The sequence below is a fragment of the Colius striatus genome, chromosome 6, assembly GCF_028858725.1.
Source record: "Colius striatus isolate bColStr4 chromosome 6, bColStr4.1.hap1, whole genome shotgun sequence".
Taxonomy (NCBI): domain Eukaryota; kingdom Metazoa; phylum Chordata; class Aves; order Coliiformes; family Coliidae; genus Colius; species Colius striatus.
The window spans coordinates 6263188-6289912 of NC_084764.1; the positions used below are offsets into that span (position 1 = coordinate 6263188).

A 26725-nucleotide genomic window follows, 5' to 3' on the forward strand; every position below is an offset into this window, starting at 1 on the left:
GCTGAGGGGCCGCGTCACGGGCCGCGCGCCGAAAGTGCTGAGTGATGGCCGCGCCGCCATCTTGGTGCGGGGCAGCGGCGGGACGCGACGCGAGGCGCGGGACACAGGCCGCGACAGACCCTTTATTGCTGTCAACCCGCGTACAGAGCAGCGAGGGGACGCGGGCCCGAGCCTCAGCCCGCCCTGGCGGGACAGGGGGGTGTGGGGGGGAAGGAGGCGGCCCCCGCCGCAGCCGTCAGGCGCAGCCTGAAGGGCCTCGCACGGGTCAGACGTAGCCGGGCTTCACGGACAAACGGCGGCAGTTGGGGCAGCCCCGGGTCCCGTTGGTCTGGAGGCACCTGCAGAGGGAAGAAGGCGTTTAGGGGAGGGGGCTCTGTGGCCAGAGGCGGCCCCGTCCCTGTATTAACCACGTCAGGTGGGAAGCCGCTCCCTCCCCTCACAGGCCGAGGCTGAATCTCTAACACCCGCTCCTTGGAAATGTCCCTCGACAACACCGAGTGCCTGCCCTGCAGGAGATGGAGCCACAGAGCTCAGGGGGCACCACGCAGGGCTCTGGAGCTGTGTTTTATTAAATGTGTAGTTTTCTGAACTAAGTGTTGTGTCACACACGTTTCCCCTAACATTAAAACGATGGCAGAGGTCACTTCTTTCATGGCAGTAGCACAATGACATACTGAACACCTCCTTCACCTCTGTGTACCTCTAGACAAGAGAAAAAGTGTGGTAATGCTGGAGGAAAACCCTTCAAGTGCCCCTGGGAGTGAAGGACTGATTCCTCCAGAGGAATTCATTAAATAGGAATCTGGGACCCCAGCCCAGCACTACAGCAGGAGGACAACTGTGGATAATCCTCTAGAGGACAGAAGTGTGAATGTGATGGATCTTAGAGCTAAACCTCGTGAGACACAAGACAGTGCAGTGTGATCCTGCAGGGAACAGTTAAAAGTAGGACAACAACTCAGGGAAACAGCACATGTGGGACTGTCCTAACTCTGGGCACGAACAGCTTTTTCCTGTAACAAGTGTTACTGGATCTTGAGCCCTTCCAGCTCATTACTTTAAGTGGAAGAAGTGGGAGCAAGGCAGCGCCTGGAGCTGGTTGTTCTTCTCCCCAATGGACTCTCCACACATGCCACAGTACAGCTCCATCTCCTCCACACATTCATGGAACTTCACGACGTGGTCACGCAACTCCCGCTGCTGCCCCTTTGTGCGATAGATCCTTTCACACAGGCAGTGGAGCTTCAGCAGGCCAAGCTGCATGTGAAGGGCAGAAACATGAGAAGTGAGCAGCAGAGTGAAGACAGACCAGCAATGAAACCACTCAGCCCCATCAGCTAGCTCAAGAAACGTGAGCGCAGAAGGACGCCCAAGGGATAGGATCAGTCATATGGCATCTGGGGTCTCAGGACTTCCTGCCATCAACCCCACTTCTGTGTCACAAAAGGGGGCACCAGGTCTGAGGCACTCTGCAGCTCCCCCATCAAGGTGATTTTCCTGGGCTATCCATCATATACACTGTATTTCACTTCTCTCTCTGCCTCCAGCCAGTGCATGGTTCAGCTGCTGCTCAGGGCAATGATAATTCTCAAGAAGAGACCCCTGATCTCTATCTCTCTGCTCGTTTCATACCCCATTTTCACTGCTTCTCATTCCACTTTATCTCACTGTGACCTCCCTGACCCCACTCTTGAGACTCGCTTTGCAACAAAGCAAATCCCAGGCATCGACTGGCTAATACATGTTAATAAGCAGCAAGGAGTCTGGATGTTGCCAGTGCTTGCTGTCCCAAGTTGGTTGACAGAAAACCACAGACAGTGCTGAAGAGAAGCTGTAGTATCCTACCTTGTTCCCTAGTCCCTCTGCCAGCTCTTGTGCCTTCTCAATGCTTTCCAGAGCCTGTGAATGGAGAGCATACACCATCAGTTCTCAGTCTGATGTATCAAACCAGACTCACACCAATGCCCTACGGGAATTATTGAGGTAAAAAGGGATAGGGTAGGATTTGGATAAACAAGCATCACTGCAATTCTGGAGGTGCAAGATGAGCGTTTGGTAGATTTCCCTCCCCTCTCAAAAGTTCAGCCATAAGAAAAGCTTGGTTTCTGAAAGCCCACAAATAACCCAATAGCTACATTTCTATTCCAGCCACGTAGTGCCAAGTAAGGGCATGATGCTGGCAGAGGCTGGCCTTTCCAAGCAGGGAAAACACAGACCTATTTAAACTCAATCACACATGCTTGCTGGGGTGGGGATGAAGCACAAGCCTTTTCCCCATCCTATCCTACAGGCTCAGTAACCATTGGGCAACTCCAATTTCACTTGTAAAAGAGGAGAGAGAAGGGATCAGCACCACCAACACACCACGCTCTTCCATTTTTTCCCCTGCTGCTCATGTATCCACTTTGTCCTACTTACACATGGTGTGATGTAGGAGTGTGCTGCTATCCATCTTTTCCAATTTAGCACAGCAGCTGTTATACCAAATGAGTCCCTGCTTACCCCTAGATGCCACCACGTTCCTCACTGTTCTGATCATCAGTCCCTGTGTTCCAGAACTGAGATCTGCTTCAGATTTGTCCAGGGTAGGGGGAAAGAACTCATCCCCCTTGTGATGCAGTGGTCTTTGTGAGGAATGGTATACAATTTCTGCCCCGTAATTTGCCATCACTGCTGTGCTAGAGGAGGACCAGATGAGATGAGGGAATGCACAGGAGATGGCATCACACTTGTGGTTGCAGCAACAGCCTAGGATAAGGAACTTGTAGATGAGGGAAGCAGGAACTGAAGGCTAGAGGGTAGAACAGAGAGCTGTGCCAAGGTGAGTGCCTAAGAGTGGCTGTGTACTGGAAAACATAGGATGAGAAGAGGGAATCTGCAAGTGGAACATTAGCAAGCTGCTTTGTGAGGTAACTGAGACTGGGATGAGTAGCATGAGAAAAGGAAACTGGGACTGGCGAGTTGAGGAACAGGCTTGGGTGAATATTCAGGGCTGTGACATTTGAAGAGGTCACATTTGGTGCAGTGGGCATAAGCTCCCTGACCCACCAGTGCAGACTTCTCTCTGATGCCCAGAACAGAATACAAGATTCATCTCTTCATCCTATTCTTCTGTAAGTTTAGGTGAGATCAGGACTCTGTGCAAAGCCCTCGCAGGTGAGACTCACTTGTGATACAAGAGGGTGGCAATGGCTGGAGGTGGGATCAGCAGAGGTTGGGGTTTGGTGAGTGTTCCAAATATTCTCTTCCTCAGAGTCCTACCTGCTGTGTCCTGTCTCATTGTATGAGAAGGGCTGTGGGCAGTAGGTCAGAGAGGTTCTCCTCCCCCTCTATTATGCCCTCGTGAGGCTGCATCTGGAATACTGTGTCCAGTCCTGGGCCCCTCAGTTCAAGGACAGCGAGCTGCTGGAGAGAGTTCAGCACAGGGACACAAAGATGATGAAGGGAGTGGAGCATCTCCCTTCTGATGAAAGGCTGAGGGAGCTGAGTCTCTTCAGCTTGGAGGAGCCTGAGGAGTGACCTCATGAATGTTTACAAATACATAAAGGGTGAATGTCAGGAGGCTGGAGCCAGGCTGTGCTCAGTGATGGCCAATGACAGGACAAGGAGCAATGGGTACAAGCTGGAATATAAGAGGTTCCAAAGAAACACAAGGAAGCATTTATTCACTGTGAGGTGAGGGAGCACTGGAAGGGGCTGCCCAGATGAGCTGTGGAGTCTCCTTCTCTAGAGACATTCAAACCCACCTGGATGAGTTCCTGTGTGACCTACTGTAGGTGATCCTGCTCTGGCAGGGGAGATTGGACTGGATGATCTTTCGAGGTTCCTTCCAGCCCATAAGATTCTGTGATTCTGTGAGTGTGAGATGTGAGCCTGGGAAGGGATTCAACTGAGCAAAGTTTTTAATTCCACAGTTTCTGCTTCCACTGCAAACACAGCATTTATTACTGAGGCTGCAAGGTGTATCTCAGCCACCTGAATCCCTGCTGTAGGCAACTCAGATGCTGGCAGCACCATGAACTTGTCTTTTCTGAGAGACACATACTTGATTTCCCAATATCTGGGATGCTCCATCTGAGCGAAAATTCTTTGTATCTCCTGTGAGTGAAAAGAGTGACTCTTCACCATATCTACCCCCAAACCAGCATCCTGACATGGCACTGTGCAGGCATTCCAGGTTGTTCAGCATTAGGTCAAGGCTAACCTTTCAGGATCTTATTCTGCAGTCCAGTAACGTTCCTGCTGCACCTACTGCCATCTGGATTTTAACACACAGACACTGCCAAAAAACAACTAACGTCACCCTCTTGGACTACACTGACCAGTTGTCTGCTCCCAAATGGTCTGATGCTCTCCTTGGTCCATTTCACATCACATTTTACATACTTTCAAAGTTTGATTAGGAATTCGATGCCACTTGTGTCTGCAAAGCACATGGTGGAGCTCTAGAGCTGCCTAAAGCATCGTCACCATCTCAACAACAAACTTAGTCATATAGGTAAAAAGTAGGCAGTGGAATCTATTTCGGAGCATAAGCACAAGCAGATTGCCTGCAAGGGCAGGAGTAGGCTTCCTTCCCTCAGTGCTGGTTTCTGTGTAGTGCTTGAAGTCATTAGGACTGACTGATGAGACAATTCTGTAAGTCTGCAGTCTGACTCAGAGTGGATGCTCACACTGTGAGTAACCAGCTCCTGGCTGAGAGGGGCCATGCAGAGACATGTAACCGTGCAAGCAGCAGAGTCTGCTGGTAGAACCTAGAGGCACAGGCTCTCTACTGAGCTTTGATGGGTGCAGGGTTCAGAAAAAGCTTGTGTGCTCTAACCTTGCCCAACAAACTTCTGTAGAAACTGGTTTGTGACCGACCTTGTCCAGCTCTTTCTGCATCATCCAGCACTTCGTCACTCCGAGCAGCACCTGGATCAGCCCCAGGCGGTTTCCAATCTCTGTCATGATGCTCAGGGAGGAATCATAACGAGGAAAGGCTGTCTGCAGAGTGAGGAGGAAAACACATCTTTTGTTATGCTTTTCTCTTGCTCTCCCCTCTGCCCTTCCTGGCAGGAAAGAGCTGTACCTGCACGTCTTTGCGGCTGCGGTGGATGTCTGCAAAGCACAGCAGGCACAGAGCTTGCAGAGGCCGGTCACCGTGCTGCAGGGCAATCTTCATGGACTCCTGAAAGAAATTGCCTCTGGTCAGTACAGGAGCTTGGCCTTGGTTCAAAGCAGCAGGGCTGGGACTGTGCACGAAAGCCAAGTGCACACCAAGGGCATCCAGGTCCTTGAGCTGAAACAGTCCCTTGGATGGGTTTGCCTTTGCCCGAGGCAGGATTAACCCAAACTGTCTTTCCTAACATATTCTTCAGGGACTTTATCCCCATCCACAGTGTGTAGGAGTTCTCATTGGGCAGGGCCAGCTCAACTGACAGATCCCCTCGTTGTTGTTTTCCCTTGTAGCTCCCATACTTGTGCTTCTAGAGCCAGGGTAGGTTTTTCTGCTCTCTCCCTTGCTGTGTGGGTAAAACCACAGGTTACCCCAGAGCGTGTACCCTCTGTATCTCCTCTCTAGACGAGAGGAACGCTTGCCTGGGTGACATGCAATATCTTTCTTGAAGGGTACCTTCCCTTCACACCTGACAAAGTCTTGTTCAGGGCCATTTATAAACCCAAATGCCTGAGGCTCACCCCTGGGCTACTGAAACCACAGCTCTAAGATGGACAGACAGCAGGAACACCTAAGGTCAGGTGTGAATGCCACAGCCTGTCTGTTCCGCCCGTGCCAGAGCCAGCACTGCACCTGCACCCCCTGTTTTTACCTCACAGCAGCCCATGGCATCTGCCAGGCGCCCCAGCTTGCGGTAGGCCACGGCCATGTGGTACTGGCTCATGGCGCGGTACTTCAGGCTCCAGCCCGTCCCGTAATCATTCACCAGCTCAGCTGCTTTACAGGGGAAGAACAAAGCTTTCTCGTAGTCCTGCAAGGCAGATGAGCAGACACACAGCAGTTACAGCAAAAAGGAACCAAAAGAAAAAGATGAGAGGGGAAAAAAAGCATCTGGTTTTTATTTGCTACCACTGCAACAGCTGGCAGGTTTCTGTGCTGCTCCCCACTCCTGCAGCTCCTCCTCCACACATCATGTGTCACCAGATGCTTTCACTGGATATCAGCCTGGAAGCTGGAACTGTCATATGCTAAATTGATCTTACTCTGACTTCAGGACACAGCAAGTGAATTTTATACAGAATGCCATCAGCTTTACCCCACAGGAACCATTTACCTTCCTCTCTAACCAAAGGCTGAAAGCTTTCCCTGCTCTTACATCCTGTCTGCTTCCAGCATCTCCATGGAGCCCTCATGTTCTCCAGATAGCGAGTCAGGATCTCAATGATTCATCATTGCAGGAAAGAGGAACAAAGAGAAAGTCACAGCCTCACCAAATCCACAGGAACTAACAGTATACTTCCATTTTTAAGCACCTTTCTGCATTAGGAGCGTTTTAGAAAGACATCTTATTGTACAGTAAGTATGTAAAACTATTATCTAACCATCTAAACCCACTCTTAAGTCACGTGAGGCTGCAGAAATGAGAGATTCCTCATGTCTTTAAATTCCCCAAGGTGCACAAAGGAAACCACAACTTTCAGAGTTTCCCTTCTCCCTTATTTCATCCCCTGAAAGTGGCCAGCCCAGAGTTCTGCTCTTTGGTCTTGGGATTACGAGGGAAGTTTACTGGTGAGACTTCCATTAGTGAGAAGAATCACAGAATGGTAGGGGTTGGAAGGGACCTCTAGAGACCATCATCATCTCTAGAGATAAAAGATGCATAGATGAGGCGCTGAGGGACATGGTTTAGTTTAGTGATGGGCTTGGCAGTGTGAGGCAAGTGGTTGGACCTGATGATCTTAAAGGTCTTTTCCAACTGAAATGATTCAGTGATTCTGTGAACCCCCTGCTAAAGCAGGTTCCCCTCCAGCAGGTCACACAGGAATGTGTGGAAACCTCCAGAGAAGGAGCCTCCACACCCTCCCTGGGCAGCCTGGGCCAGGGCTCCCTCACCTCAGCACCAAACAAGCTTCACCTTGTGTTTAAGTGGAACTTTTTGTGTTCCAGCTCATGTCCATCACCCCTTGTCCTGTCACTGGACAGTACAGAAAAAAAGTGCCCCCCCGCCCCCATCCTCTTGACATACACCTTTCAAACACTTATATTAATGACATCCCTCCTCAGCCTCCTCCAGGCTGAACAGTCCCAGGTCCCACAGCCTTTCCTCACAAGAAGCACGCTCCAAAGAGCAACACTTTGTGAGGAAAACCTATTTGCTGCTGTTTGCAACAGAACTGGCAGAATCCCTCAGTTGCTGGTTTTGCTCACACAACTGCAGCTATTTGCCTGAAACACATAATCCACGAATGGTCGGGCTGCCGGGACTGTGTGCAGGCAGTGCCTCCTCTGATGGCATCTTCTTTGAAGCTCAGTTGGTGCAGAGGAACATTCACAGCTGCTTCTGCTGTGCAATATAAACCCCACACTAATCCTGCCCCCCTTACTGCGAAGGGGAGTACCCAACGATGACTTTACCACAAAGACTTTCCAGCTTACAACACTGTCTTGGGCGCTTCACTTTCTACAGCCAAGAAACAAGCTGAAATCCACAGCACTTCCCGAGTCCACGAGACCATCACCCTTCCTCCCCTGAGGCTTCCTCACCTTTATCTGGGCGTAGAAGCTCCCGAGGCTGCAGCACACGCGACACTCCAGCATCTTGTCGTCGTTGTTGTGCGCGTAGCGTAAAGCTTTCTCGAAGCACTCCAAAGCCTTCTGGAAGATGCTGAGGCCCAGGAAGGCATTGCCCATGCTGAGGCTCACCTGGCCGTTCAGCTGCAGGCTCACTGTGGTGCCCTGCATGTTCAGGCACGTCTTGCAGTACGAGATGGTCTTCTGGAACTCGCAGAGTTTCTCGTTGCTGCGGGCCAGGTTCAGGTAGCTCTCTGTAAGGTAATCCGGGTCTTCCAGCTCCCGGGCTGTGTCGATCTGTACCACTGCGAACTTGAAGCAGGAAAGATGGGAGTTTATAAAAGCATGCAGGTTATTTAAACACAGCTCAAACACTCACTGAGCAGCACCCTGTTCTGGGGAAGAGGCTCGTCTCTGAGCAGGGCAGAAAAGTCCAGCAGCACAGACTAAGCAGTAACCACTGTGCAGGTATCTGGTGGTTTACAAGGCCTACGAGCAGCCTGAAGAAACCTCTCCCTCTCTCAACACAGTCTCTGGGGCAAGGAAGATGAATCAGGAAAGAAGCTGTTCAAGGGCCCTAAAGGGAAGCAGGAAACATCTGACACAATGTGCCTCAGTTTTCTTTCACTCAGTTTAATTTATTCTACTTCCTCTGTGATTCTTAAGACATTCAAGTACTCTATTAATAAAAAGAATGGAAGCAACCTACTTCTTTCATCAATTCTTTACTAACAAATTGCAGTCTTGACAGTTTTCGTTCTCTAACCTTCAGGATTCGTTGCACACAGTTCCCTTCAATGATGTAAAGTCTCTTTCTCTTAGACTGCAAACTCTCCTGAGTTGTGTTTGGTGATGAACCAAGCACAATTGTCTCAGTGTGTGTTTTCATTAGAGATTATCAGGTATTAATTGTTCTGGACAACAATTCCCAAAGGCACCAATTACTTCCTTTTTGTATAGTGGCAGGATATGATAATTCCAGCTACTAGAACATTCTCCACTCTTCACACCCACCCACTCCCCTCCCCAACAAACTCCAAACTCAACCACAAGCTGTGTATGTGTGGGTTCAGATATTCTCAGGGAGCCCTTCAGGAGAGCTGCTGTGTGGACCCACTAATGTGCATTAGCTCGTGCTCCCCCACAGTCATAGAATCATAGAATGGCAGGGGTTGGAAGGGACCTTTAGAGACCATCTAGTCCAATCCCCTTGCAGAAGCAGGTTCACCTAGATCACACAGGAACGTGTCCAGACGGGTCTTGAAGACCTCCAAGGAAGGAGCCTCCACACCCTCCCTGGGCAGCCTGTGCCAGGGCTCCCTCACCTCGCACTGAAATAGTTTTTTCTTATGTTTAAGTGGAACTTTTTGTGTTCCAGCTTCATCCCTTTACCCCTTGTCCTGTTGCTAGCTACTATAGAAAAAAGTGCTGTCCCAACCTCCTGACACCCACCATTTAGATATTTATAAATGCTAATGAGATCTCCCCTCAGTCTCCTCTTCTCCAGACTAAACAGCCCCAGATCCCACAGCCTTTCCTCATATGAAAGATGTTCCAGTCCCCTGATCATCTTGGTGGCCCTGTGCTGGCCTCTCTCCAGCAGTTCTCTGTCCCTCTTGAGCTGGGGAGCCCAACACTGGACACAGGACTCCAGATGAGGCCTCACCAGGTCAGAGGAGAGGGGAAGGAGAACCTCCTTTAGACCTGTTGGCCAAACTTTTCTTGATGCCCCCAGGCTGCCATTGGCTTCTTGCCCATGAGGGCACATTACTGGCTCATGGTTAGTTTATTATCAATCAGGACTCCCAGGTCTCTCTCCTGGAGCTGCTCTCCAGCAGGTCACCCCCAGCCTGTCCTGCTGCAGGGGGTTGTTCCTTCCCTGATGCAGGACTCTGCACTTGTCCTTGTTGAACCTCATGAGGTTCCTCTCTGCCCAACTCTCAAGCCGGTTGAGAACCTGCTGAATGGCAGCACAGCCTCTGGGGAATCAGCCAGTGCTCCCAGTTTGGTGCCATCCCTTACCTTTGCACAAGCTCTTTGTTATTTCCCGATTGCCACAGCCTCTTTTCCTCTGTGTGAAGAAAATTTTCTCTCCAAAAGAGGCTGAGCATCATAACCCTTCTTAAATCACAGCTACCTTCATGCCTTTAATTCTGACCACTTTTATCCTGTCATTCTGTCTCTCCACGGTCTGTTGCTGACGTTCTTCCTGTGTGAAACGTTCACTTTGACTGAAGCTATATTTCCTTCCCAATACTGGCAAGAACTAAAATTCACCTCCGTTGTTCTCTCAGGTAACAGATTCAGGTTCAGGCTGAGCCCACTCCTTTGCCTGTTTCTCATTTTCTGTGAAGCATTTCCTTCAGGTAGCCACATCTTACCTGTTTTACTTCTTCCCTGATCAGTCTGTTGTTTCTGCCACCACCTAATTACACACCCTGTACTGGAAAAGGTTTTCCTTCAAACATTTCCCCAGTGTATAATACCCCTTTTTTCCTCTTTTATCTGAAGTATTTGGTTTCAACAGAGGGCTTTCACATGTGCATGGGTTTACTAGTAAGATGTGCCCCCCTCTGCCATCCTAAACACAGCTACTGAAAACTTTGCAACGAGATGTGGGCAATCCCTTCACATTTTGTGCTGAGTGGTTACCAGTCTAGCAAGAAGCAACCAAAAACACGAGGACAAGAACATCAAAGCCCTTTAGCAAGACCTTATTTCAGGCTGAGGTGGCTTCTTAAGATTATTACAACATCCTCTTGCCTTGAGTTCCAAATTCCCCCATCGTCCTCCCACACACTGCCTGCTGCTCTCTACGTGCAGCCTGTAACTTCCCAGATCCACACACACCAGCTTCTTTGTGTTCCTTCAAACATCTTTATTCTCGTGTTCTTGAAACGTCACTTCAGATTCTTTTGCCCATCCTTCCACCAAGCCCCGTGTCCTTCTTTCTTCTACACTGTCCTGACAACTGGGAACCCCTCTCTGGCCTCAACTGTCAGACTCCTCCTGGAATGTTTCTCAACCCCTCCCCACTAAAAAAGCATCCTCTTTCCTTTCCTGATGGCCCTCCCAACCAAATAATGGTCATAAAAACCAATGTAAGATCGCTATTAGACATCAAACAGGAGTTGAACAAGATAACAGGATTGCACAAGGCTGCAGAACTCATTTCACACTGACATACAAACTGCAGGCAGCTCTCAGTGGAGCAGAAGCTCCCTTTCACGCCTTTTCCCGAAGCCTCATAACACAATATGCCTGCATGTGGGGAACAAATCAAGCCAGCTCTCCCCCCCAGGGAACTGCAGAACCTCAATAACCTGGGAATCCCGAGGGAAAGCTGTGTTGTGTGTGTGTGGTGTGGGTCAGCAGAGGGATCGGGACAGCCCACAGCACACGCTCGGTGGCTGTCGTGTCCTGCTCCGCGGCAAACGGCCCCCGTTGTGCAACGCCACACTGTGCCACGCGCTCCCCTCCAGCTCACCTTACCTTGCCTTACCTTCAGCATGTCTTTGTATCTGCCCATCTCTGCGTGAGCAGTGATGAGGCAACCCAAAACACGAAACCTGCCAGCAGGATCCGCAGACTTCTCCAAAACCCTCATCCAGACTCGCAGGGCCTTTTCCGTCTGGTTAGACTGGTACAGATGGAGTCCTTTCTCTATCTGTTGCTTTGTCTGGTCCTGACCCATCTTCCCATGCATTAAAAAGCCTCATCCACTAAGCTCTAAGGGCAGCAAAAAGGAAGCACATAGACGAGGGACACAACACGAATCGCCCGACTAGAGGAGGGCAGGTTGTGTGCTCAGGCTTGGAGCCCTAAAAGCCCAGCCATGTCAGGGGGCTGGAGCTGGGGGAGGCAGTGGTAGGAAGTGGTTGCTCAGCACTGAAGGCAGAATCCCAAATCCATGAGGCAAAGGTCTTGCTCGCTAGGACTCCATCAGCACGGCCACCCAGCCAGTCCTGTAAACAAAAGAGGAGAAGCACAACAGGGAGAGAAAGAGAAAAATCTCAAGCGACAGGAGTGAAACTCAATCTGAGGAGCCCACGCTGGTCTCCTCCCCATTGGCTACAGCTGCGGCTGCCAGTCGGGCTCACGTGGCTCCCAGGAATGCCAGCCAGGCTCCCCCCGCGCCCAAGGTCACTGCTGCCAGCTGCCCACCCCCAGCTGCCCACCCGCCCGCCCGCGCCTCGTAAATACCCCACGGACGGACGATCCGCTGCGGCCACGGCCACGTCTCCCGTGTCTCTTCCCTCTCTCTCTGGCCACTCTGTTTGACAAGCAGGGGTGGTGGGCTGGCCTCAGAGGGAGCAGCCCCAGCTAGGACAGTTTGAGAGAGACAGGGAACTGCTGGAGAGGCCAGCACAGGGCTACCAAGATGATGAAGGGACTGGAGCATCTTCCTTATGAGGAAAGGCTGAAGGACCTGGAGAAGGCTGAGGGGGAATCTCATTAACTCTTACAAGTACCTAAAGGGTGGTTGAAGAGGATGGGGCTAGTCTTCTTTCTGTAATGCCCAGTGGCAGGACACGGGGTAACTGGCACAAGCTGGAACACAGGAAATTCCACTGAAACGTGAGGAGAAACTTGTTTGGTGCTGAGGTGAGGGAGCCCTGGCCCAGGCTGCCCAGGGAGGGTGTGGAGGCTCCTTCTCGGGAGGTTTCCAAACCCACCTGGATGTGTTCCTGTGCCCCCTGATTGAGGGAAAGCTGTTTTAGCAGGGGCTTGGGCTGGATGAGCTCTGGATGGCCCTTCCACCCCCACCATTCTAATTCTGTGACAGCACCTTTAGGAAAAACACACGCCTTTAAGAGCATGGGATGAATCAGAAGGCTCCAGCTCACACACATGTGCAGCGTTACCCTTGTACCAATGTGCCTGATGACTGCCAGGCACAAAATTCTGAGGACATCAGCAGGCCATATGGACTCTTTCCGTGGACAAAACTCAGTTCTTTCACAGATTTGCTGCAAATATGGCAAATAACCACCTGAAAACCTTGAGAGAATTTCAACAGAGGTTGTCAGAGGCACTAAGCTCTGTGTTTACAACTTGCTGATCCAAAGAAAAAGATCTCTGTATGTTCTGATTGTGTAAGAGAATTGCCAATTAGAAGATACCTTTAGCTCTCCTACACATCTTTGAAGGAGTAGAGGTTAGAGTGGGTCCTCAGAGAGTCAAGTTTCACATCCTCCCTGACATGCTGCATTTTTAACAGGCCTGGTCTTCCTTATCTACACTCTGTAAGAAGAGAAATCAAACTTGAGGCAGGGGGTAAATGCCTCAGGGAAGTCAGTTTTCAGATACAGCAGTCCCAGACACCTGTTTTGGCATCCTTTTGCAGGCCAAGGAGAAGAAATGGCTATTCAGAGTTGCAATGACAGAGGCCTGCATGCAGAAGCAGGCATGTCTCCTGCTGCTACCTGAATTCAGTGGCAGATCTTCCCCAAGCAAAGGTAAACACCAACAGAATTATGTCACAGGCCACCAGTTAGACCTGCATCATGGTTGCTGATGGAAAAGCAGACCCTAGAGAGCCTTCCTGAGGGAATATCCCTAAGAGGAGAACACAAAAGGCAACCACAGCCTACCTGGAGGCTTTACATCATAGCAGGCATGATCTTAAGAGAGCCCATCCATGCCTTCCTTTATCCCAAACTTCCTCAGAAAAAGAATATTTTGAAAAGTATCCTAAATGGTAGAAAAGTCTTGCTACAGTCCAGACTGATTCTGTTTTGGGAGCTTATATAGTGTATGATACTTGCAGTATTTCATTTAGCATTGTTTCCAAGAGCAGTAACATGCCAGATGATGTTGCAGCATTGACTGTGTACTCTCAGACTCTGCAAGTAGAAACCATGGGAAAAAATCTACAGAAGGCTGAAGAAAAGTAATGCTGAGGCACAGCTGGTTAATGTGCAAAAGGCACATCAGCAGTACTGCTCAAATGATGTGTTTTATAGATTTGAGGGCTTCCATAGAAGTCTGAGGCAGAATTTAATAAAGCTCCTCCTTCCTTCAATAATTCTTCTATGTTGAGCCTAGAGAAGGCTGAGAGGAGATATGGTCACCCTCTAAAACTACCTGAAAGGGGGTTGCAGTGAGGTGGGAGTCGATCTCTCCATTAATGAATGACAGGACACCAGGAAATGGGCTCAAGTTGCACCAGGGGAAGTTTAGATTGGACATTAAGAGGAACTTTTTCACCAAGAGGGTTGTTAAGCTTTGGAACAGGCTGCCCAGGGAGGTGGTGGAGTCCCCATCCCCAAAGATATTCAAAAGATACATAGATGCGGTGCTGAGGGACATGGTTTAGTGCTGGGTTGGTAATGTGAGTGGTTGGACTCGATCTTAAAGGTCTTTTCTGACCATAAGGACTCCATCTTTCTGGAGATGGGTGGTGAAATGGACATAAGATGCAGAAGAGTGAATCCCCTGGAAAGCACTTGATAATGGTGAGGATATCAGATTTCTGAACTTGGACAAGTTAAAAGGACAAGATCAGCAAAACTGGAGTTTGCTACATGAAAGAATCAAGCCAGGACTCAAGAAGGGGGAAAACAAACAAAACCTTGTCCTTTGCTGGAACAAACCACTTTGCAAAAATAACCTTCTGCAAGTAACCTACCTGTAATTCAAACTCATCCTGATGCTTCAGAACCCTTCACCAAAGCACTGCTCCCCTCAGTATTCACTCTCACACTCCACAAATAGGAAAGAGAGCAGAGGATGACTTGCAATGTGACAAACTCCATCTAACAGGCTGGAAATCATCTGTCTTGCCTTTTGTTGATCACACTGTACTTCCTTGCACTTGAGCTCTCCTATGAGACAGTGCTTGGCCTATTCAGAAACAACTCATAATTCACCCACTGAGATACAAACCTACCCATGTAAAATAAGCACTAGACCTGTCAAGCTCAAGTTGGTCATTTTCAGAACAGAAGCACCCTCTTGACATGGAACACAGCACTGAGAGGCCAATGTGGCTGCAGAAATGGGGAAATGGGCAGAACCACCAAGACTCAAGTTCCTGTGTGACCTACTCTAGGTGGTCCTGCTCTGGCAAGGGGGTTGGACTGGATGATGTTTCTAGATCCCTTCCAACCCTTAAGCTTCTGTGATTCTGTGACACAGACTCTGCCTGTGCTGCTTCCAGAAAGCCACAGGAGAGTGATCATCAGGCTGTGGCTCGACAGGGCACTAGTTCACACGAGATTCTAGTGTGGCTTCTGCAGTAAATGATCTGGTTTCTTCTCAGGAATTACACAAAACTGAAGCCTGGAAGGTGCATGGAAACACCAAATCAGAGACTCTCACCTGTGAGGCAGTGCAGCTATACTTGCAGCGTGGCTCATCACACGGTCGCTTCCTCAGAGCAGCCACACTGAGCTGCTGCTCCTCCTCCCCACTGCTTTTCATCACGTATCCCCAGTGACCGTAGGAAGACACAGAACACGGCTGGGAAAGTCAGGAAGGTTGGAGACTGAACCAAAACAAGGAGGGAAAGGTGGAGGTGGATGCAAAAGGAAAAGAAACTCTCCTAAAACATTCAACATTGTGACTTGTGTATTTCCTATTGATGTTGCAAAATACAACTCGTGTGAAATGCTGATGATTTTCAGAGATGAATATGCTGGCTTGTATTTGCAGTTTGTGTACAGAGGGTGGTGGCTTTTTAAACTGAAAGCAAAACCTTAAATAATAAAGTGGGCAGCTATCCAAAGGCACCTAACCCCACACACCAGTACAGGTTGGGTAATGAACTCTTAGAGTAGTGTAGGGGAAAGGGACCTGGAGGCCTTGGGGGACAGCAGGATGAACACGAGCCAGCAATGTGCCCTCATGGCCAAGAAGGCCAATGACATACTGGGGTGTATTAGAAGGGCTGTGGGCAGCAGATCGAGAGAGGTTCTCCTCCCCCTCTACTCTGCCCTTGGAATATTGTGTCCAGTTGTGGGCCCCTCAGTTCAAGAAGGACGGGGAGCTGCTGGAGAGAGTTCAGCACAGGGACACAAAGATGATGGAGTGGAGCATCTCCCTTCTGATGAAAGGCTGAGGGAGCTGGGGCTCTTCAGCTTGGAGGAGACTGAGGGGTGACCTCATGAATGTTCACAGATACATAAAGAGTGGGTGTCAGGAGGATGGAGCCAGGCTGTGCTCAGTGATGGCCAATGACAGGACAAGGAGCAATGGGTATAAACTGGAACATAAGAGGTTCCAAAGAAACACAAGGAAGCATTTATTCACTGTGAGGTGAGAGAGCACTGGAAGGGGCTGCCCAGATGGGCTGTGGAGTCTCCTTCTCTGGAGACATTCAAACCCACCTGGATGAGTTCCTGTGTGACCTACTCTAGGTGGTCCTGCTCTGGCAGGGGGGTTGCACTGGATGATCTTTCAAGGTCCCTTCCAGCCCTTAAGACTCAGTGATGCTGTGATCTAGTATCAACACTGTACCTGCAACAGGCAGCTCTGCAGTCCCTCCAGCCTCCCCTCTGGGCAGCTGCAGCTCAGCAGCAGAGCTGCCAGCGCTGACCGCAACAGGTGCCGCAGCGCCCGCTCCCCCGCTGCAGGGGATGGAATGCAGCGCCCAGCCCGGCGCCTCCAGCCGCTCACACATTCACAGGCGTGTAGGAAGTGATGGGGTGAGACAGAGCATGCCAGATAGCAGAGGAAAAGGGCACAGAGGAGAAACACAGCCGTACTGAAAGCGCTCACAGCCTCTGAGAGCAAGGTAGCAGAAGGAAGGAGTAACCATCATGGAGTTTGAGGAGCTTCCAGAAACCTGGCAAAGTCATGGCCATTGTGGTACTTTCCTTCTCAGAGAGGCAATATTCAAACTCTGGGCAAGCTTCTAGGTGAATTCTACTTGGTTTACACCAATACTATTAATTTCACATGACTATCACATCTTAGATCAAAAAGCAAAGCAGGCGATGCTTCAGTTGCCACAAAACCTGAGCTACTGCACAATCCCAGCACCGCCGGGGTTCCCTGCCTCGCATCTCACCCCACACACCTCCCACACAGTGGCTGCTCCTGTCTCACTGAGCTCTGGTTTGGAACAGTTATCAATTCCTTGAGATGCCACGAGTCCCATGCACTGCTGGCGGCTCCACAGCACTGAAGTGGGATGTGCCGACACCCCAGTCCCACGACACCCCCGTGCTGTGGCACGTGTCTGCACTGTCCCAGCTTCTCACCTTTTCCAGAGGGAGTGTCTAAAGGGGACTTGACTGCAAAATGGAGGCTAGGCAACCAAAAAACCCTATTTCCATTTCTACTCCAAGTAACTCATGTCCAGGGCTATACTGTACACCCAGAATAAGTGGGCTTGGGCCATTAGAATTTGCATAGCTCGCAGCTAAGGAACTGGAAGATAGCTCGCTCATCTCTCTCCTCATCGTCCCACACTCAGGTCCCAAGAAAGAACCTCAAGTTTAACACACAAATACAACACACAGAGGACTCTTCTCAAACAGTTTAATAGCAAATAAACAAAGGAAGGTACCACACTTGGCATATACAAAATGACTTGTTGTCGGTGTGTCTGTGCAATTAAAACAGCTTTAAGTTGCCCTTTGGGACAAAAAGAAAACAAAACAAAACAAAAAAACCCCACACACGCACACAAAAAGGAAGAAAATTCCTTTAAAACACATACTCGCTCGTCCCAAACTTGTAACAAATCTTTTCATTCTTAAATCCACTACACAAAAACTCCGTGATCAGCTGGAAAAGCAACGCGTGCTCCTCTGCTTTTGAAACCATTAAAGTAAAATCCGTAATTCTCTACAGAGTACAAACACAATTTCACACAAAAAGACATTTTGTTTTGCAAATCAAAACAAGAGAGAAGAAAAAAAAAACAGCTCAAACAAGGTAAAGAAAAGCATCTCTACGACTGAACCACGACTTGGAGTTGATTAAATCCCATTACTGCAGAACAGACTCTACATTTGGTCATAGTGGCAATTTGTTTTCTCGTCACATTGTGAATCACTTTACATTGTTTTCTAGTAGAAAAGGCAAAAAACTGTACAAAACCCCTAGTGTTAAATACAATGTTTGTACCAATAAAAAAGCCCACAGGTTTGTCTCCAAAAGGTAAATTTTCTTTTTAAATTATTCACAAAAAGCAGCCAAAAATCAGAAAGGCAGCTGCTGCTCCACTGTCTCAGATCCATTAAAACCACCACAGAACAATTAAAACAATCAAAGGAAGAAAAGGAAAGAAGGAAGGAAAGAAACATCCAACGTTTGGCATTTTGGTTTGCTTCAGATACATAGGGTTTTTTTTATTCCACAGGTTTCCCCCAAGTTCCTTATGGAACCAAATGTGCAGGTACAGGAAGGTAATTGGCAGTTACTCCATGCCCCCACTGACGCACAGCCCTGTGCATTCAGACTGTGGGACTAACAGCAGCCAGCCCACAACCCTACCTTCCACACCAACAAGTCCCTACCCTTTTTTCACCCAGCCTCAGGCTTCACTCCCAGGCAGATGTACCTGAGCACCTTCTGTCTTTGAAGCAGGTGAAGGACTGTCTACACAGGCCTAGCCAGTATCTACCGAGAACACAGCATCCTCAGCCAACTCAGCAGCAGGACAGAAAAAGCTCCTCTTGCATCTTTGCATTATCCCAAACGCTGGACAAAAGCAACATTACTGTCCACCCCAATTTGTTTTCTCAGCAGAACCCTTTCTCTTGGGATTCCACTTTGTAATCTTTCCCACTGTGGAGATAACTACCCTACCTTGCTTCTCCTTCCCACTCTAACTTCACTGCAGCACACGCTCTCCGGGTGCTTTGGTCTAGAAGCTACAGCCCAGTTTCTACCTGTGCAGGTGGTGTGTAGGGCAGGGGGAAGCCTGCTACCCAGAAAGCAGCAACCTGTTCTAGTTCATCCTGCAAGTCAGAAAAAACTGCTTAGCTCATCACCCAATTAAAAACTAAACAAAAACTAAAAAAATCTCCGTAGAGATTCCCCAGCCAAGGCCCTTCAGAGAGAGCTGGGGATGGTACCCTGTTCAGGTAACAGCTTCAGACGCTGTTGTATTGTGCTTGTCACTTGGGAAAAGAGCCAGCAGTTGTAGGACCAGGTTTACAAGTGCTTTCTCTGGGATACTTCAAACATTTGATTTCACGAGCTAACCTAGCTCCTTCCAGGATCCTGCCGCCAAGGTCCGACCGACGGTGTTAGAGTAGGGCTGGATCTCACAAAAATGTGCCCTGAATGATACAAAATGCTCATAAAGAGTGTGTCAAAGGAGCCCTGGCTTCAGATAACTTTGGAAACAGAAATACTGGGGAGTTGCCCCAGTTTCTGGCTCCCCAGCTATCCCCTCCCACCAAAACCTCCGCTACAGGAACACTGCAACCGAGCCCCCGGGAGCCTCTGACGGCACTGGAGATGGAACCAGGTCCAGGTGCTCTGTCAGACAGTCTAAGTGCACAGGTAGATGCCCTCAGGTGGCTTCTGATCAGATATTCGTCATACCAAAAACACCAATTTAAAGGATACCTTCGAAACCCATTAAATTGCTCAGTTTTTGCACAAACTATAGAAAACAGAGAGGTGAATGTGAGATATAGATATATATATATATACGAGGGTGTGAAGAAAACAGCAGGAAACATGCAAAACATTTCTGGGCACTACCTTAGTTTGAAAGATTAAAACAAAAACATCACATTTTGCTGAGGAGATTGCAGTTACAAAGGAAAAAAGAGAAAAAAGAAATCCAAGCATGCTGGAGCTTAAACAAAAATACAACATCAACTTTGATCAAATTTTCACTGCAGACTGATAATCACACAGGGGAGCAAAGGGGGGGGGAGTAAAAATAATATTAATAATAATAATAATAAAAATTATCAATAAATGCCAGGGCAAAAACATAGCTACAATCAGAAGAAAAATGTAGTTCAAGTGTTTTCTGTTGATGCCACTCAAGTCACAAGTTTGAAGTCACAAAAAAAAAAGCAAAACAAACCCCACATGCTGTCTCCTCGAGCACAGAAACCAGATCAGCAAAATGTGACTGGGAGGTCTCCTGAAAGGTTGAGTCACACCACAGAACTGACGTTTTCTTCGAAACTGTGTTTTTAAAACTAAGCACACGGGGTGGGGGGAAAAGAAGAAAAACCAACAAACCCTAAGCCTAGAAAGTGATTGGCTGTATGTTCACAGAAATACAAATACTCCACAAGGTATGCTAGCAAGGCTGCTCTGAAGACAATTACAAAGAATCAGATTCACAAAATCAAGTGGTTATCTTACGAAGGTCTAGAAAAATAGAAATTCTTTTATATTCAAATGCAAGTTTAAATATTCCCCTTCAGCAGTCTTTCTAGCAAAACCAATTTGGCAGCACAACAAAAGAAAAAAAAATAGAAAGAAACAAACGTAATAAAAATACACATCAGCATCAAAGGTCAACACAAGGTCAAAGGTGAGAGTTCAAGCATCAGAGAAGCTGAAGAGACAAGGATTTGGACGATGTACTTGAACGCCACATCGACATGCTTTAGGCACAACGATGAACAAACGGCAGGAATCTAGAAAAAAAAACAAACCAGAAAGAGGGAGACCCACTGAGTTACACAGAGCAGTACATCCAAACACAGAGAGAGAGAACGAGAATGGGCACTGTACAATGAGATCTCCTGGGGAAGGGAGTCGACAGGGAAGGGCAGCACATGCCAACGATGGACAAGTAAAAGTCGAAGTACATGAAGGACACCAAGTAAACATCAAACTGCCAGAAACCAAATGGAAGCAGAGGTCTGGATTTCCCTCTCAACACCCCGTCTGCAGAGCACTCCCTGGCCTAGTGCCACGTGGATTTGCGTGCTTTCACCTTGCCCAGTGCCCCCCTAGCTCTGTTCAGGAGAAGGACAGAGCAAGCTCCCTCCCCAGGAGACCGACTCCAAAATATGTGGCTCCAGGGCTAACGTTTGCCCCCTGAGACACAAGACAGAGGACACAAAAGGTCCACGGGTGGTTCAACAGCTGAGACTTTCCTTGTACCTTAACAAGTTCTTAGGCAGTGGCAGCCCAGGAAATCCACATTCTTTCCTTCAGCTACAGTCCATCCTCACTCCCTAGGAGCCCATGAAACTGGGGATGGGCGACTTTAAACACAGCAGGGAGGGAGTGAGGGGAATATTATACTCAACAAAAACTCCACACATTGGAGAAGAATTCCTTAAGACTTGACTGCAAGTTAAGACTTGTCCTAGCTGAGCACTTTCCATACCTTTAGACCTGCACAGGGATTTTCTGTTCCCAACCTTTACAGAAACAGCCCCCAGCTCCCTGACTTGGTGAGGAGGGGATTCTGGGCTCTGAGAAGCTCTACAGTCACTGTTGCCAGTTTGATGAGTAGAAATGTGTTTCCTGAAGCTTTCTTGAAGCGTTTTATAGCTAAAACAAGTCTTACATTAAGTGATATAATTACCTTTGCTTCCTCCCCTGAGCCTGTGAGCTGCAAGGGACAAGGAATGCTTAGGGAAGAATGTGGGAGGCACGGGAGAGAGGAAGTAGGTTTTTCTCTTTTTGCTTCCTCCCTCCCTGCCCAACTCCCCTTTATTTCTTGTTTGGGGCTTTATTCTTCAGCACATCTCAAAGCTGTTGGTTAAGAGAGCAAGGTGAGACTTGTATGGTAGTCCTATAGTGTGCTTGAGAACAGCAAGTGTTGCGTTCTAGTTCCAAAGCCATGGGAAGCGCCTCGTCCACTGAACCCGCACTGCTCTGCTTCCTCCAGCTGCTGAGGCTAGTTTGCTCTGCACACTTTCCCCTCTGGAAAAGGACTCGGTATGGAGTTCAAACCAACTCAGCAGACAGAGCACAATGCAACCCTTGCACTTATTTCTATAGTTCTAGAAGTGCTCCAGTTTGCAGACAGCCGTTAAGCTTTCCATCTTAAACCAGAAAGGCAAGTCCGTCACTAACTGAGGCATGAGAAACAACACGAGGCACGAAATCAAGTGACATCTAAGCATCCACCACCGACATTCTGTGTGTGCAGAGGGCTTTTTTAAAAAGAATTTGAAAAATACCTCACTCAGCAATGTTGAGGGGAAAGACTAAATTTCACTAAAGCCCTGGAGGAGGACTGGACTACAAGAGCAAAGCCGTGAGATGCTGCCTGAGAACTTAGTGATTTGGGGAAAGTCATTCCAGTTTGTCCTTGGTTTATTCTCATGAGTGTGATAATTCTGCCTTCTGTGGTTTAGATTTTGTGGTAGCTATGCTCAGGGATTCAGAAGCTCTCAGTGTTTTACGTGTTCATAGTTGCACCCTTCAACTGCAATTTGCTTTATCCAAGTTGCTTTTAGATATTTCCAGATGAAACAGGAAAAAAGTTCATTCTGTTCTTCCCTAACCCACACTTCAGTCAAGTCTACCCTGCAAGGAGAATCTGTCATGTTAGGAAACCTTCAGTATTCAGATGAAAAGCTTTCTCCTTTTAGATGTGTTTTCCAGTGAGGAATTTTCTGGAGATGCCTATTTTCCAGAGTAGCACCCACAGCCAATAAACTGCCTCACCACTAAAACATGAAGAGATAGTCACCACCATTGTCTCAGACACGTCAGGAAAACTCCAGTCCTCGTTTTGCTTAGGATTCATATGTAATCACCAAAGGCAGTTGCTAATAATGCAAGCCTTGTATTACTGAAAGAAAAAGCTGAACTGCAGAGAGATGCCTTGTTTTGGACTGTTGACCTAGGGGACTGAAGAATCTGGGATTTCTTTTACCATAGTTCTTGTCACTAAGTTAACATGAGAAGGAGACTTCAATCGCTCGTCGTACTTTCAGCTTATTACAGCACATCTAGTAAAATCAAATGTCTTCTGAGAAAAAAAGTAAACCTATGAAGTGGATCATTTCAGTTTTGTTTCTAAAAATATGCAAGACCTTCCTGGTGGCACATGTAATGGGGAATTCCATTTCATCAGAAGCCCTACTGGCTTCTGTAGTAAAAAATTCGGACTCTTTGGTTTAGAAGCATACACAGAAAACATCGACCACGTGGCTACTTAAGCCAATTCTTCTGCAGCTTATTGGAACTTGCCCAACTCTTATGGTACTATTCAGGAAATAAAGCATTTGACACTGATTTGATTTGCACTTGAATGAGACCATGGTAGTAATCAAAAAGAAAATTTAAGAGCCCCAAGTCCCCATAATCCCAGACTTGCCTGTGAATGAGCGAGGAAGAAAACTGGCTTATGACTGGAAGGCAACAAGAGCCTAAATGTCCAGAGTCAGACACAAAAATGTTGCTTTTATCTGATCGGTTCTCTTGTCAGGATAAAAAAAAATCTGCCCAACTCACAAACTCGATACATTTATTAACTTTGGCAACATACACATTGATACACCAAGAAAGGGAAATCTGAAACAAATACACAGCAAGGGCAACATCTTCAGCTGGTGAAAATTGAGGCAGCTCTATGGAAGAGAGCAGAACTGCATCGATTCGAACCATCTGAGGATCACATCTTTTCAAAACTGAACCTGCATAGATTTCTTTTGTTCTTTTTTTTCTTTTTGGCAATACTTTTAGTCATGCCAGTAAGGCACAAGAGCTAGCCCAAGTTAGGTGTCTTATGGTGATTGTGTCTGGGAAGAGTCACTGATCAAACTAAGCTGCAGTGTAAACTGGTGAATCTCCCAAAGTCACCAGGAGTTGCACCTATTTGCAACAATGCCAAGCTTGATCCGTGAGTTACAGTACTGAGGACACGCTGTAGGATGCAGAAGCTAAAACGTCTAAGTCGGGGCAACTGAAATGACTAGCAAAGAGGCCAGAGTATCAGGTTAAAAGAAAAACAGGACAAAGGTCTGGGATAGTACAGTGGGGTAGGGTGTAAAGAAGGTAAGAGTGACTGTAGAGACCCCAGAGCACAGCGCTCTCCTCCACTGCTTCACAGCGTTCGCCTTTTCCCCGTTGCTGGGCTGCAAACGGGCCACTGAAAATCAGTAGTTTCCATCGTGCACATCATTATGTGTGTAAAACAATCACATTCAGGATTCTACAAAACCCTGGCCTTTTTTTTTTGTTTTGTTTTTTTTTTTTTCCAGTGAAATAATTTAGGTAATAAATATTCTCCACCCTGGAGCGGTATAAAACTTCTATAAAAATAGAAACAACATTCTTGGTTACAGCAGGTTGCACTTGGAGCACTTGCCCCCAACTAGTTTTTTTCTTTGCTTTTTTTTTCCTTTTTTTGAAAATTACATTATTTATTTAAAAAAAAAAGAAAATCCCATTATCACCCTGGAGGCCTTCACACCCCAACACTCTTTTTGTCAGAAAAACAGGACACATCTTTCCCACCGTGCAGAATTCAAGCGTACATGGTTCACTTCAGTGTATGTTTATGTTGCTAGAGAGATTCAAATAATTAACATAGAAGGGTACCACATGCCAGCACAACTGGGAAATTTGGCAATCTGGCCTTTGAACAAAGCTTTGCCACCACAAAGTGATCTGAATAATACTGATAAGATTTACCTATCTCGAAACAGGCAGACCAGCATCGATTAACTGTTTGACTTGTTTTCAATTTAGGAACGGAAAGGGCTCCTTTTGGATGCTACAGGTCAGGCCTTAGACTTCTGAGGTCTGAGATCCCAGGGGACCCAGTCCCTGGGAACGCCCGTCACTGCCACAGCCACCACACAGGGCTGCGGGTTCCCAACATCATCTCGGGTTTGATGGGTTTCCTGCTGCTCCCTCCTCCTGCTGGAGCAGAGGACAAAGTCCCAACCCCAAGTCTGACCCGCACACGCTCGTTATTTAGAAGCTGGCTCCCAGACTGCAGTGTCAGCTGGTGCCCTGGGAAACAGCAGCACAAACCAGGAATACATAGAAAGCAAGGAAAAGGAGAAAATATGAGGTAAATGGAACTTCTGTTAAAGACACACAGAAATTGTAAACTTCCTCTTGTGACAGAGGTGGATTTTGGTGGTTATTAAATGGGACTCTGCTCTGATTTCTTAGAACAACTCAGGCCAGAGTGTCAAAAGTCCTTTGAGCCCCCTAAAACCAGTGTATGACAAAGGCCCTTAGCAACGCATTAGCAACTTCACAGGTGTGCAGAAAAAGTGTGTGTTCACTGAAGGGGTGTGTTTGATTCTCCTTTCATCTAGAAGATAACAGCCCGTACCAAAAGGCAGAATAAGACTGAGTGGCTCAATGCTCTGCTCTGCCTCCACAGCTCCCGTGTTAGCCCGTTTTGCAATGGCACACACCACCCTAAAGGAAAACTGCAGTATCAAGAAATACCTCAAGAATAGACCAAATCACTGCACAAGTTGGTTTTGGTTGCTTTTTTTTTTTAAAAAAAAAAGAACCCAAGAAGTGATCTTTGCAACAGAGTGAAGACTGAGCAGTCAAATCCTACGAGAACACGTACAAAACAGGAGCCTCAAGAGCTGTGTCAGGGTAACTCTGGGCTTTGTATCTCAATTTAACAGTCATTTGACTAGAAAAACAAACAGCACTTAAGCTTATCAGAATGAATTCAAAGTAATGCTCTGCCAAAAGGACATTATTCTACAGAAATGGGGAATGTGATGAACTGTTAAGAAGAAAAACAGTCAAAAAAGTTCTGCAGGTTACCAGGGATCAAAAGTTTCTTGTTTCTGTCTCCAAATGTACTCGTCCAGACTAAGCTGTCTCTCTCTGCACCCTCCTATAAAACCTAAAGTACATGGGATATGTTTTCTTAAATATGGAGAAATTCACTGCCTCTCATTAATACTCAGTTTTAAGTGGGCAGTGACATTTTCTGGGCAGGGACATTCTCTAATAATTTCATAAAGTGCTGTGTACATTCACAATGCTATTTAAACACTATATATATACAGCAAAAAAACCCAACACTGCAGTTTTCCTTTGGCTTATTAATGTGTTCACCCTTCTAGTCTGTCTCTTGCTTTAGAGATGATTTACTTAATCCCCACCCATGGCATGAAGTTAAGGAGATTTCAAAGAGTGGCTGGGGCATGACAAAGGCTCCATGGAGTCGTTTTTTTGCTCATCACCCAGACTTGGATGGACTCAGTTCTCCTTCCCCATCTTTGTTTTCATCAGCTGTTCTGTGTTATTTCTGCCTTCCCTTCTCCTCTCCCCCATAGCAGTGTGGTGGTGTCAGTTCTGCTTCCCCTTCTCCTCTCTACCCTAAGGCAGTGTGGTGTCAGTTTCTGCTTCTCTCTTTAACCTTCCCTCCCCACCCCGACGGAAGCTGGCATTGGTCCTTCTCAACACACACTGGTTACAAACACAGCAAACTTCAAATAAGGGCTGGGGGGGAAGGGGGGGAAACAAAACAAACCCAAAAAAACAAAACCTCAGCGATATGGCACCTAAACTCCAAAGTAAAACACTGGAAACAAAAGCACAAACTTGTCCTCCATCCGAAGCGGGATTCTCAGCAGAGGCTGCAGCCGAGTCTTCAGGGGAAGATGTGCCAGATAGAAGGCATGGATCAGCTTCCAGGACTGTAAAAACACAGCCTTAGGGCTTCGAATCACTAAGTGCGCTCCTCTCCAACTTACCAGAAGATCCTTCTCACTCCAGTCCCAGGGGGAGGGTGCTCAGTATGGCTTGCTGTCATTCTTGGAGCGCTTGAGCTGTACTTTGAGACGCTTCATGCCGATTTGGAAGCCGTTCATTGACTGAATGGCCGCCTGCGCAGACACGGGATTGTCGTAACTCACAAAACCTGATGAAAGGAAAACACAACGTTACTCCACACCAAAGCTGTCCAGAAGGGCTGCTCACTCTTGGAAATGTTGGTACTCATGAGGTAAAGAGAGGCCTGCATCAAATGTTGCTTTCAGGAGCTCACAACTGTTTTAGGCTCTTTGTAAAAACTTCATGCTAAAGGCTCTTGACATCGCTTTCTGATGTACAAAACTTTGGCCAAAGACAGACAAAGCTCAGGAAATTAACATTTTCCACTCTTTCAAC

At 47.7% G+C, this 26725-nt stretch overlaps 2 protein-coding genes across 18 annotated transcripts in view; both read right to left on the reverse strand.

The window, feature by feature from the left end:
• Positions 1 to 109: 109 nt before the first annotated feature.
• Positions 110 to 11517, reverse strand: RAPSN (receptor associated protein of the synapse). The gene is made up of 8 exons (XM_061997653.1): positions 11232 to 11517; positions 7703 to 8041; positions 5811 to 5969; positions 5072 to 5170; positions 4864 to 4986; positions 1846 to 1899; positions 1058 to 1257; positions 110 to 338 (listed from the first exon to the last, which is right to left on the reverse strand). Exons 1-8 carry the CDS (start codon positions 11433 to 11435, stop codon positions 266 to 268), a joined length of 1251 nt encoding a protein of 416 aa, XP_061853637.1. The 5' UTR covers positions 11436 to 11517; the 3' UTR covers positions 110 to 265.
• A 127-nt stretch (positions 11518 to 11644) lies between these two features.
• CELF1 (CUGBP Elav-like family member 1) overlaps positions 11645 to 26725 on the reverse strand; it is a 64264-nt gene continuing 49183 nt past the window's right edge. For 15 of the 17 annotated variants that reach the window (XM_061997651.1, XM_061997652.1, XM_061997650.1 and 12 more), the window contains one exon: positions 17202 to 26477. In XM_061997651.1, the coding sequence (XP_061853635.1) occupies positions 26350 to 26477 (128 nt within the window). In that variant the 3' untranslated portion in view covers positions 17202 to 26349. Of the gene's footprint in view, positions 11695 to 17201; positions 26478 to 26725 lie in introns of those variants that run through there. The other 2 variants (XM_061997636.1, XM_061997635.1) reach the window with 2 other exon arrangements.